This window comes from Heterodontus francisci, chromosome 25 (genome assembly GCF_036365525.1).
Source record: "Heterodontus francisci isolate sHetFra1 chromosome 25, sHetFra1.hap1, whole genome shotgun sequence".
Lineage (NCBI taxonomy): Eukaryota > Metazoa > Chordata > Chondrichthyes > Heterodontiformes > Heterodontidae > Heterodontus > Heterodontus francisci.
The window spans coordinates 67,078,336-67,091,255 of NC_090395.1; the positions used below are offsets into that span (position 1 = coordinate 67,078,336).

The 12,920-nt window shown below is 44.3% G+C and overlaps 1 protein-coding gene across 11 annotated transcripts in view; it reads right to left on the reverse strand.

Moving 5' to 3' along the window:
• Positions 1 to 12,920, reverse strand: part of plekha6 (pleckstrin homology domain containing, family A member 6) — a 307,598-nt gene that overhangs the window by 52,816 nt on the left and 241,862 nt on the right. For 10 of the 11 annotated variants that reach the window (XM_068057421.1, XM_068057423.1, XM_068057420.1 and 7 more), the window contains 2 exons: positions 11,894 to 12,374; positions 1,987 to 2,070 (listed from right to left, as the gene is read on the reverse strand). In XM_068057421.1, the coding sequence (XP_067913522.1) occupies positions 1,987 to 2,070; positions 11,894 to 12,374 (565 nt within the window). The remainder of the gene's footprint in view (positions 1 to 1,986; positions 2,071 to 11,893; positions 12,375 to 12,920) is intronic. The other variant, XM_068057422.1, reaches the window with a different exon arrangement.

Here is a 12,920-nt window from a genome sequence, read left to right on the forward strand (position 1 = left end):
TTTTTCAATCTTGATCACTACATATAATCAGACTAATTGAATCTGATTTCAGTTACAGACCGTCTGCAACTTGCCTCTAACTCATGGTGCCCTGCATCATGAACTGCACCAAGTTCTCGATCTCATATCACTCGCAATCTCACTGACTTCTATCACTTCAACCTTTCACAGTCAGTGCGCTTTGGTTCTCCAATGCCACCTATTCCTACATGCTTTCACTTCACCACTTTAGCCATCTCAATTCCTCCCCCTTTGTTACACTTTCTCTGAACTCCTCTGACTTGCAAATTCTCTTGCTGCCTTTAAGAGGCTCCTCAAAAGCTCTCTCTTAAACCATGTTTTCAGTCATTTCTCCTAAATTTTCTCCACACATCTGCCACCTGCTTCTGTTGTGTGAAGCAACTTATATCTTTCTACGTTTAAAGGTGCTATACAAATGTAAGTTGCTGGTCTTGACCCACTCCAACCCTGGTAATCTTTTGCTGTTGACTTCATTCTTTGCTGCTCACTGTTTCAATCCTGTTCTAATCCAGTAACTTTTAACTGCCCTCAGTTGTCTCCAGATTGTCAGGGCCAATGGGCCAAACCATTTCCGCCATTTAATTTCCAGATACTACAACGGGGGGATACGATCACATTGAAAACTGCATCACAAACAGGCCACAGTATTGTTCCTGTGTGACACAGCGAAAATGTCTTGCAGCCACTCAGCAGTTCTCTATCCCCTTTTAAACAACTATTTTAGTGGAGTCCTAAGAACTCTAATAGTGTGATTCACTGCACAGATCAACCAACAGTAAATCTGCTGCTGGCATCGGGGATAATAATTGTCAGTGGAACCCTGACCTTTGACCTAGGGGTGGTGGCACATTGGCAATTTCCCTTTCTTAAAGTACCAGCGGTAGAGATAACCATTTGGGTTGGGAGGAAAGTCAGGTGGGACTTCCCATAGGGAGCACTGGGTCTTACTGTGCTGTACAAATTTACCTCTGCCTGTGCTACCATTGGCACGGTAGAAAGTGGTATTCATCTCACTGGACACCGTTTCCAGGCCAGATATTTTTAACTGTGGGAAAAAATTGGTGTTCTGAATTTTCAATTAGTACAATTGGAATTAAGTTCCCAAAGGAAAAACAATTCTCATTTGATGAGAATTACGTAGAATTTACAGCCCAGAAACAGGCAACGTGGTCCAACATGTTGGTGTTTATGCCCACGAGTCTCCATTTTTTGTTTATTCGTTCATGGGATGTGGACATCACTGGCAAGGCCAGCATTTATTGCCCATCCCTAATTGCTCTTGAGAAGGTGGTGGTGAGCTGCCTTCTTGAGCAGCTGCAGTCCATGTGGTGTAGATACACCCACAGTGCTGTTAGGGAGGGAGTTCCAGGATTTTGACGCAGTGACAGTGAAAGAAGGGTAATATATTTCCAAGTCAAGATGGTGTGTGGCTTGGAGGGGAACTTGCAGGTAGTGGTGTTCCCATGCGCCTGCTGCCCTTGTCCTTCTAGGGAGTAGAGATCTCGGGTTTGGAAGGTGCTGTCGAAGGAGCCCACCATATGGGGTGGTTGGCTTCTGGGATCTGGGTGGGAGCTAGGACTGTTTGCCATGGTCCTTCAACTAGTAACCTGGAGCCAAGAGCTATCACCTGGAGCTGAGAATGGTCATCTTTCTACTTCTCGAAAGTAGGAATTAGCAATAGGAGCAGACAGCCATTACCTACGAATTCCAAGTGGCATTTGCAGCCTGGAACTGAATGCAGGACAAGCCAGGAAAATATTGTCAGGAGAAAATAAGTTATTTTTATGGCCAAACATTAGTGCGATTAAGATTCAGCAAAGCAAGGGGATTCCAGGAGCTACTGTTTCTTGAAGCAAGCGCAATTATCCCAAGCAACCCTCTTCCTTTAAGACACAACTTTGCTTGTGAAGCCCTTCTTGCTTGAATCCAACTGAATTTACACTGCAAGTGGTTTTAGGAACATACCATTCTGTCCTGCATTGAGTGAGAAGCGGTGAAGAGGTATGGGTGCAGTCCAGACAGCCTCCTGTCTCCAGCATGGTCATATTGCTAGAAACAAACAGTACAACTTTTATTAAAAGTGGCCTCAGCAACAGCTGATTTATATTTATAGAGAGCCCAATCTCCTCAGCAGTGCCTACCAAACTGGACGAATGCAAATTACTTTTGATAATATTCTTGTAACACTTTACTATGTTAAAGGTACTATAGAAATGCAAGTTGTTGTTGTTAGCAATGCATCAAGATACAAATAGAATCTTAATAAAAACACAGTTTGCAGATGATTTTGTGACTCTTGTAGTTTCTTTAATCCCCTTTTTTTTTTGCCTGGACGCTGGTGATACTGTTACAATCTGCAAATGTACCGTTGACCCAGTGTTGTCAGAATCACAGGGCTGCTGTTGTTTTGTTTGTCTAATAAAAGACCATTTAAACCAGTTTGTAATTAAGGACTGTTACAAGCTTGGGTCTGGCTTTATACGCTTCTTCAAGAACAGAAGTGATCAGCACTCCTATAAGGTTTCTCAGTATCTTGTGTTTTAGGGGTATGCCTATTCTGTCCAAGATCTAACGACGATAACAAAACACGGGGATTAAAAATATTAACCCCCGCCTTTGTGATCTAAATATCTGTATCAATCTTTGCATAGGCAGACCAAGAAAACAAGGACAAGTACTAACGGTGAGGCTGCTTTATTTGACTGCGAGTGAATGTTCAGAGCAACAGTTACGATCAGATTCAACTTGTCTTTGATCATAATGCAAAATAACAAACAAGTGACGCAATATGTTGTGAGCTGCTTTGCTTGACTTAACCAGAATAACTTCTAACTACTCTCCTACGTGCTGAGCTGGCTGAAATCTTTCCCTTGTTGTTTTAGGTTTAAAAATGTGACTGACTGCCTGTGATTTGCTTCTATTTTATCTTCAGATATACATAACCTAAGGGCCAAGCAAGGGTATCTGGGGATCAAGGAACCATCCCCACCCCCCACACACAAAAAAAAAACAATGGGTGTGAGGTATCTATCAGATTAGCAAAAACAAGCTCACAAATTGCTTGTCATTAGGCATTTTAATCACCTTTCACCTCAGTATTTTTTTCTTCAATTCTGGGCACCACACTTTAGGAAGGGCATGAAGGCTTTGCAGAGGGTTCAGCAAAAGATATTTACTAGAATGGTTCCAGAGGTGAGGCGATTATATTTACATAGAGAGACTGAAGAGAAGCTGGGGTTGTTCTCCTTAAAGCAGAGAGGGTTAGAAGGAGATGTGATAAGAGGTGTTTAAAAACACGACGGGTTTAGATAGAATAAAACGGGAGAAACTGTTTCCAGTGCTTGAAGGGTCAATAACCAGAGCGCACAGATTTAAGATAATTGGAAAAAGAACTAGAGGCGACATGAGGGAAATTTTTTTTAAAAAGCAAGGGGTTAGGATTTAGAATGCACTGCCTGATAGGGTGGTGTATATAGCTTCAATACAAGTCTTTAAAAGGGAATTGTGTAAATACTTAAAAGGAGAAAACTATTGCTGGGATATGGGGAAAGAACGGGGAAGTGAGACTAATTGATTGTTCTTCAAACGAGCAGGTGCAGACTCAATGGGCCGAAGGGCTTCCTCCTGTGCTGTACTATTTTATGATTTTAAAATGTGAATTCACTCTAAAATTTAACTTTTTCAAATTGTCTTTGTAGAAAAATAGCCTAAATTTTCTACAACTCATAAAGTGATAGAGACCAGCAGCAGCTATACCAACAATGGACAGTTTTTTTTTTATAGAGATGTTAGCACATCTTTGCCCATAACAAAAATGAACTGAATTTCAACCTCAGCAGAGTGAACCCGTCCTCCCAACTTGGATATCAGCCTGGTTCTGGATTCAAGTCTGATTCCAGAATCGGACTACAGCCTAGGCAAACACTTGAATGCAATATTGACTGCCATCATGTTGGAGGTGCCATTCTGCAGATGAGACACTAAACTAAGGTCCCTCCTGCCTTTTCCAATAGATGCAAAAAATGACAGGGCAATACTTAAGAGGAGGGAGATCTCCTGGTGTCTTGACCAACATCGCTCCCTCAACCCAGAACACCAAGAACAGATCAACCAACCATTCATTGCATTGCAATTTATGGCTCATTCAACTGTGCAAAATTGCTGCTGGTTAGCTTCATAATAATCATTTTAAAAGATTGCACAATATAATAGGGCGGCACAGTGGCGCAGTGGTTAGCACCGCAGCCTCACAGCTCCAGCGACCCGGGTTCAATTCTGGGTACTGCCTGTGTGGAGTTTGCAAGTTCTCCCTGTGTCTGCGTGGGTTTCCTCTGGGTGCTCCGGTTTCCTCCCACAGCCAAAAGACTTGCAGGTTGATAGGTAAATTGGCCATTATAAATTGCCCCTTGTATAGGTAGGTGGTAGGGGAATATAGGAACAGGTGAGGATGTGATAGGAATATGGGATTAGTGTAGGATTAGTATAAATGGGTGGTTAATGGTCGGCACAGAGTCGGTGGGCCGAAGGGCCTGTTTCAGTGCTGTATCTCTAAATCTAAAACCCATTTTTTGTTGTGACAGAAACCCACATGCCAAATGGAAAATATTAATTTTGTCGTATGGAACTTTGCCTGAGACTTTTATTGGACGTTATTACAAATAACCTTCAAAAAGCAGAACAGAGCAGCTAAAGATGGCCATGCACAATTTGCATATGAGAAGCCAAAGATCAGCTGGGAGACAGAGGTAATTACTCAGTCTAGCCAGAACAAAAGAGGTGCGCTCTCATTCAATTACCTAGAATGGTTTTGTCAATGTTGATCATCAAAAGCCATCGACACCCATTGACTTTGGAAGAGCCAACCACCACCCCCCCTACCAAGTATGCCTGAACAAGCTTGAATTTCAAAGATCATTCCAGAAACTTCCGTTTCAAAGTGATGGTCACATGACATGACAACCTGTATAATTCAGAGTTTTGTGAATTGTGCCTCAGAAGGCAAACAGTAACTGAACTCCAAGGAAGAAAGATTTCTCTCTCTCCCTCTCCAGCAAAGTCCCAGGAAAGCCTCAACTGCAGCTAAACCTCACATCTATAGATCCTCACAGTCACCAACAAGGAGAACAGATAAACTCCCTCTTCGGCCTTCCGGAACCAGAGAAGCAAGCCCAAATTGTGGCCCAGCAAGGACTTCAAGACTTCAATTTCACTTAAGGACACTGGCTCTACACTTACGTATTTAAATTCCATTTTTTATTAAGGACTCTATTCCAACCTCCCAACTCTGCTTTTTCCCCCTCTGTATCTATTTGTGCGTGTGTGTGCGCCTCTCTTATGAATGTGAGCATGGATGTGTCATGTATTTTAGTAATTTTAAACCAGTTTATAGATTGATAAGGTTAATAAACTTCATCTTTCCTGTTTAAACTCAAGAAAACCTGTCTGATTGCTTCATGTGCAAGTATGTATTAGAGTAACAGGAGCAAGTGCTCACTGAGGTGGTAAGTTAAATCACTGTGTTAAAAGGATAAACCCTGTTGCGGTCAAACCAGAGAAGAGGCGAAAGGGGAGTCTGACACCCCTTCCTCACCTGGTCGTAACATTGTGAAGTGCATTGGGAAGTTTTGTAGTGATATGATATAGATTTTTATAATTGCAAATCATTCCTTCCTTTCCTATTCCCTTTGTATGATATTTTTATTCTCCACAAATTCATTTTCTTGAGACCATGGCCAGAATTTTGTCGGCGCTGCAGGGACCCGAAAGCCAGAGGCAACCCCTCCTCGGCTGTTTGTGCGACCCCGAGCCACATTTTTCAGCTGTGCAGCAACTAATTAGTTGCCATTGTGGCTCCCGTCCCTTTAAAGGATGAGCGCCTGATCCCAAGAGCTGCCAGCCAATCAGAGGGCTGGCTGTTCAACAGTCTCACCGGGAGCAGTGGTCACTGCTGGGACTGTGCCTGGGATACAGGATGCCATGGACGCAGGCCACTCTCCCAACCAGGTAAGTGGGGTCTGGGTATGCTGGGGCCAGACAGGTGTGTCCCGGCAAAGTGTGGGGGGAGGTTTGGTGAAGGCAGGCCTGGGGGAGTTGTCACAGGGCTGGCCATAGCTGCCAGGCGCCACTCCGTGGGCCACAGGGTGCTCATGTAAGCAGGCTGCCCCCCCACCCCGAGCTCAAAGGGAAGCGGCCAGCCTTTACCAGTCAGTCTCTCCTCGTGGTGGAGGGCTCACCTGGGTGGGAAGAGGCCCTCAATTGGCCACTTAAGTGGTTCAATGGTCTCTGGGTGGGAGAGCCGTCCTCCACCTTCACTGGTAAAATGCCATGGCGGTGGGACGCCGATGGGACCCCCACCTCCCCCACTTCCTCGCCATTTTACAGACCCCCTGCCTTCCAGCCCGTCTCTAGTATAAGACATAAGGCAATATTAGTTCAGTATTCTGTATTCTACCAAAAGCAGATCAGTCTATGTGTACAAAGAACAAAGAACAGTATAGCACAGGAACAGTCCATTCGGCCCTCCAAGCCTGCGCCGATCTTGATGCCTGCCTAAACTAACACCTTCTGCACTTCCGGGGCCCATATCCCTCTATTCCCAACCTATTAACATATTTGTCAAGATGTCTCTTAAACGTCGCTATCGTATCTGCTTCCACCACCTCCCCTGGCAGCAAGTTCCAGGCACTCACCACCCTCTGTGTAAAAAACCTGCCTCGCACATCCCCTCTAAATTTTGCCCCTCGCACCTTAAACCTATGTCCCCTAGTAACTGACTCTTTCTCCCTGTGAAAAAGCTTCTGACTATCCACTCTGTCCATGCTGCCCATAACTTTGTAAACCTCTATCATGTCGCCCCTCCACCTCCGTCGTTCCAGTGAAAACAATCCGAGTTTTTCCAACCTCTCCTCATAGCTAATGCCCTCCAGATCAGGCAACATCCTGGTAAACCTCTTCTGTACCCTCTCCAAAGCCTCCACGTCCTTCTGGTAGTGTGGCGATCAGAATTGCATGCAATATTCTAAGTGTGGCCTAACTAAGGTTCTGTACAGCTGCAGCATGACTTGCCAATTTTTATACTCCATGCCCCGACCGATGAAGGCAAGCATTCCGTATACCTTCTTGACTACCTTATCCACCTGCGTTGCCACTTTCAGTGACCTGTGGACCTGTACGCCTAGATCTCTCTGCCTGTCAATACTCCTAAGGGTTCTGCCATTTACTGTATACCTCCCACCTGCATTAGACCTTCCAAAATGCATTACCTCACATTTGTCCGGATTAAGCTCCATCTGCCATTTCTCCGCCCAAGTCTCCAACCGATCTATATCCTGCTGTATCCTCTGACAATCCTCATCATTATCCGCAATTCCACCAACCTTTGTGTCGTCCGCAAACTTACTAATCAGACCAGCTACATTTTCCTCCAAATCATTTATATATACTACAAACAGCAAAGGTCCCAGCACTGATCCCTGCGGAACACCACTAGTCACATCCTTCCATTTAGAAAAGCACCCTTCCACTGCTACCCTCTGTCTTCTGTGACCGAGCCAGTTCTGTATCCATCTTGCCAGCGCACCTCTGATCCCGTGTGACTTCACCTTTTGCACCAGTCTGCCATGCGGGACCTTGTCAAAGGCTTTACTAAAGTCCATATAGACAACATCCACCGCCCTTCCCTCATCAATCATCTTCGTCACTTCCTCAAAAAACTCAATCAAATTAGTAAGACACGACCTCCCCTTCACAAAACCATGCTGTCTCTCGCTAATAAGTTCATCTGTTTCCAAATGGGAGTAAATCCTGTCCCGAAGAATCCTCTCTAATAGTTTCCCTACCACTGACGTAAGGCTCACCGGCCTATAATTTCCTGGATTATCCTTACCACCCTTCTTAAACAAAGGAACAACATTGACTATTCTCCAGTCCTCTGGGACCTCACCTGTAGCCAATGAGGATGCAAAGATTTCTGTCAAGGCCCCAGCAATTTCTTCCCTTGCCTCCCTCAGTATTCTAGGGTAGATCCCATCAGGCCCTGGGGACTTATCTACCTTAATGCTTTGCAAGACATCCAACACCTCCTCCTTTTTGATAATGAGATGACTGAGAATATCTGCACTCCCTTCCCTAGGCTCATCATCCACCAAGTCCTTCTCCTTGGTGAATACTGATGCAAAGTACTCATTTAGCACCTCACCCATTTCCTCTGGCTCCACGCATAGATTCCCATCTCTGTCCTTGAGTGGGCCAACCCTTTCCCTAGTTACCCTCTTGCTCTTTATATATGTATAAAAAGCCTTGGGATTTTCCTTAATCCTGTTTGCCAATGTCTTTTCATGACCCCTTTTAGCCCTCCTAACTCCTTGCTTAAGTTCCTTCCTACTGTCTTGATATTCCTCAAGTGCTTCATCTGTTCCTAGCCTTCCAGCCCTCACAAATGCTTCCTTTTTCTTTTTGACGAGGCTCACAATATCCCGTGTTATCCAAGCTTCCCGAAACTTGCCAAACTTGTCTTTCTTCCTCACAGGAACATGCTGGTCCTGGATTCTAATCAACTGACATTTGAAAGACTCCCACATGTCAGATGTTGATTTACCCTCAAACAGCCGCCCCCAATCTAAATTCTTCAGTTCCTGCCTAATATTGTTATAATTAGCCTTCCCCCAATTTAGCACCTTCACCCGAGGACTACTCTTATCCTTATCCACAAGTACCTTAAAACGTATGGAATTATGGTCACAATAACTCAATAATAAAATTATTTGGGAAAAATATAATTATTTAACCTTGTAATGTAGTTTTATTTTTAAAAGCCAACCTCTCTGTATGAACTCACAGCTTTATTCAAATTTCTTGCTCCTTAGTGTTAGGTTGGGAAGGTAACTGAGTGCTGACAAAGTTTGTGGGACAAAAAAGACATTTATTAATGACTTAGATGATGAAATAGAAAGCCACATATCCAAATTTTCTGATGACACAAAGATAGGCGGAAGATGGGAGTGTAACATTACCAAAGAGATATGGATAGATTAAGTGAATGTGCAAAATTGCGGCAAATGGATTTTAATGTAGGCAAATGTGGGGTCATCCACTTTGGACCTAAAAATGATAGAACATGGTACTTTCTAAATAGTGAAAAGCTGGAAACTGTGGAGGTCCAAAGAGACTTGGGGATCCAGGTAGCTAGATTATTAAAATGCGATGAGCTGATACAGAAAATAATCAAAAAGGCTAATAGAATGTTGGCCTTTACATCTGGAGGAATATAATACAAGGGGGCAGAGGTCATGCTTCAGCTATACAAAGCCTTAGTTAGACCACACCTGCAGCACTGAGAGTAGTTCTGGGCACCACACGTTAGGAAGATTATATTGGCCTTGTGCGGTGCGGTGTAGACTTACCAGAATGATACCTGTTCTCCAATGGTTAAATTACACGAAGTTACACAAAATAGGGTTGCATTCCCTGGAATAAAAACAAGAAATGCTGGAAATACTCAGCAGGTCTGGCAGCATCTGCAGAGAGATCTCTCCACAGATGCTGCCAGACCTGCTGAGCATTTCGAGCATTTCTTGTTTTTATTTCAGATCTCCAGCATCTGCAGTATTTTGCTTTTATTGTATTCTCTGGAATTAGGTTAAGGGGTGATTTGATTGAAGTTTTCAGGATATTAAAGGGGACAGACAGAGTAGATACAGAGAAACTATTTCCACAGGTTGGGGAGTCTAAGACTAGCGGGGATAGTCTAAAAGGTTCGGGAGTGTAATTAGGAAACACTCCTACACACAAAGGGTGGGTGAAATTTGGAATTTCCGCAAATGGCAATTGATGTGAAATCAACTGTTAATTTTAAAACAGAGAATGATCGATTTTTATTTGCCGTAGGTATCAAGGGATACGGGGAAAAGGCGGGTATAAGGAGTTAGGTACCAGATCAGCCAGGATCTCATTGAGTGGCAAAACAAGCTCGAGGAGCTGAATGGCCTCCTCCTGTTCTTATGCTCCTATGTAATATTAAGATTTTTAGGAAGATGAAAACGCCATTTGATCCAACAAACACATCCCTTTTTAATTGTTGAACCTTCCCATTTTATCATTTCCCATCGCATTCCTTACCATTGTACCTCCACCTAATAGATTCCACCTAATTTCCCTCCTACTTTTAACTTCTTAATCTTTCATTTGTATTCACCGGTATTTGAACCCTCTGCCGCAACAAACAATTTACCTGCACCAATCCGTGGCTTCACTCCGTCCTCTTAAGAGGCTAAACTGAAACAGCCAGATATATATAACCTCAGGGACATCCAAGTTATAGGCCTTCACTGTGCCTCTCTGGGCCATACCCATGTTCCAAGATGGCAGATACTGCTAAATTCTTAACCCCAAACCCTCATCCAATCTTCCATGAGTTTTCTCTGAAGGTATTTTTCAATTAAAATTAACAGACAATTCAAATGATGTTACATTGATATTTAAATTATGCATTAGTTTGAATTGAAATGATACAAAATAGTGACAGCTGTAACTCAGTTGATAGCATCTTGCCTGAGTCAGAAGATTGTAGGTTCAAGTCCCACCCCAGAGAATTGAGCAGATAATCGAGGCGATACGCTAATGCAGTACGGAGGGAGTGCTGCATTGTCAGAGGTGCCGTCTTTCAGATGTTAAAATGTGGTTCTGTCTGCCCCCCCGGGTGCACCATAAAAGATCCCATGGCACTATTTTGAAGAAGAGCAGCGGCATTTTCACAAAGTCTTGGCCAGTATTTCTCCCTCAACTAACATTACTAAAAACAGATTATCTGGTTACTATCGCATTGCTGTTTGTGGGGTCTTGCTGTGAGCAAAATGGATGCCAAGTTTCCTACAACAGTGTCTACACTTCGACCTCATTGGCTGTAAAGTGCAGAGGCTGTGAAAGATTGCTATATAAATGCAAGTCTTTCTTTCCAAAAAGCACCTGTGCTCTTTTAGTAAAATTGTTTATTTCAAATTGCTGGATAATTTAAACTTCTTCAGATCACACAGAATTTACAGCAGTAGGCATTTGGCCCAACTGGTCCATGCTGGTGTTTATGTTCCTCACAAGCCTCCTCCCACTGTACTTCATCTTACCCACTTAACATATCCTTCTATTCCTTTCTCCTTCATATATTTATCTAACTTCTCCTTAAATGCATCTGCTCTATAAATACTGTGGCTACAAGAGTAGGTCAGAGGCTGGGAATTCTGCAAGGAGTAACTCACCTCTTGACTCCCCAAAGCCTGTCCACCATCTAAAAAGCACAAGTCAGGAATGTGATGGAATACTCTCCACTTGCCTGGATGAGTGCCGCTCCAACAACACTCAAGAAGCTTGGTACAATCCAGGACAAAGCAGCCCGCTTGATTGGCACCCCATCCACCACCTTAAACATCCACTACCTCCACCACTGGCACACAGTAGCAGTAGAGTGTACCATCTACAAGATGCACTGCAGCAACTCGCCAAGCCTCCTTGAACAGAATCTCCCAAACCCATGACCTCTACCACCTAGAAGGGCAAAAGCAGTTGGTGCTTGGTAACACCACCATCTACAACTTCCCCTTCAAGTCACACACCATGATGACTTAGAAATATATCGCCATTCCTTATCGCTGCTGGAGCAAAATCCTGGAACTTCCTTCCTAACAGCACTGTAGGTACACCTGATGGAATGCAGCAGTTCAAGAAGGTGGCTCACCACCACCTTCTCATGGGCAATTAGGGATGGGCAATAAATGCTGGCCTTGCCATGAATGAATAAAAAAATGTGGTGAGTAAGTTCCACAATCTCATTACTCTGTGTACAACCAGACAGTTGAAAATGTGTGCACGGTAAATGGGTTACCTTCGCGCTGCGTGACCGGCGCAGTGTATACGCTGGATGGCCAAACGTTTCGTCCCTTTGGGGCGGCAATCTGTCGAACCGGGCACTCGGTGACCTCACCGGAGAGTAGACACGGTTCACCACCAATGGACCCTGGGATGGCGAGCGTGGCACAGAGCGAGAACGGGGCTGGAGGGACAGCCTCCTCATCGTGCCGGTGATGCTGTCGACCTCGGGGGTGTACGTCTGCTGCGCACCGTGCCACACAGGTGAGCCATGCCCGCTGTACGCCCGCCGGTCCTGCCAGTCCTGTAGCGAAAAATGCGGCTGCCGCTCATCAATTGACCATCGCGCTGTCATCCTGTCGTAAGCTGGCACAGAGCAAATGCTGTCTGGACGTCCACCGGGCTGTAAGAACTGGGGATAATCCTCTTGGTAATAGGGTGATAACATTCTATAATATTCTGGCATTTCTCTCGTTGGAGTGTGATACACCTGAGAGCTGAAGAAAAGAGATACGATCAGGACTACAGCTGTCCAATATAGACCTGCCTTGCAGTAAGCACGATCAGACCCAGTATTTCATTTTGTCCCCCATCACGATGTTCTCTGCCAAATGGGTTGGCAAGCCATTCTACTACGAGGGCATCACGGGAGAGTCCAATTCTGTCTTCATTTGACGCACGCACACGCACACACACACATATACAAGCAGTGTTGGCTAGCAATCAGAAACGGGAGCCCCAGACAGTTTTCTCTTCTCTATCATAAACAGAGGCATTGAGTACAGAGTAGAGAAGCTCTGCTGAATCTTTACAAAGCTCTGGTCAGGCCCCAACTGGAGTATTGCGTCCAGTTCTGGTCACCACACTTTAGGAAGAATGTGAGGGTCCTTGAGATGGTGCAGAGGAGATTCACCAGAATAGTTCAGAGATCAGGGAATTTAGTTAAAAGGTTAAACTGGAAAAACTGGGGTTGATCTCTTTTGAACAAAAGAGATTAAGGGGCGATTTAATAGACATGTACCAGATAATAACAGGCTTAGATA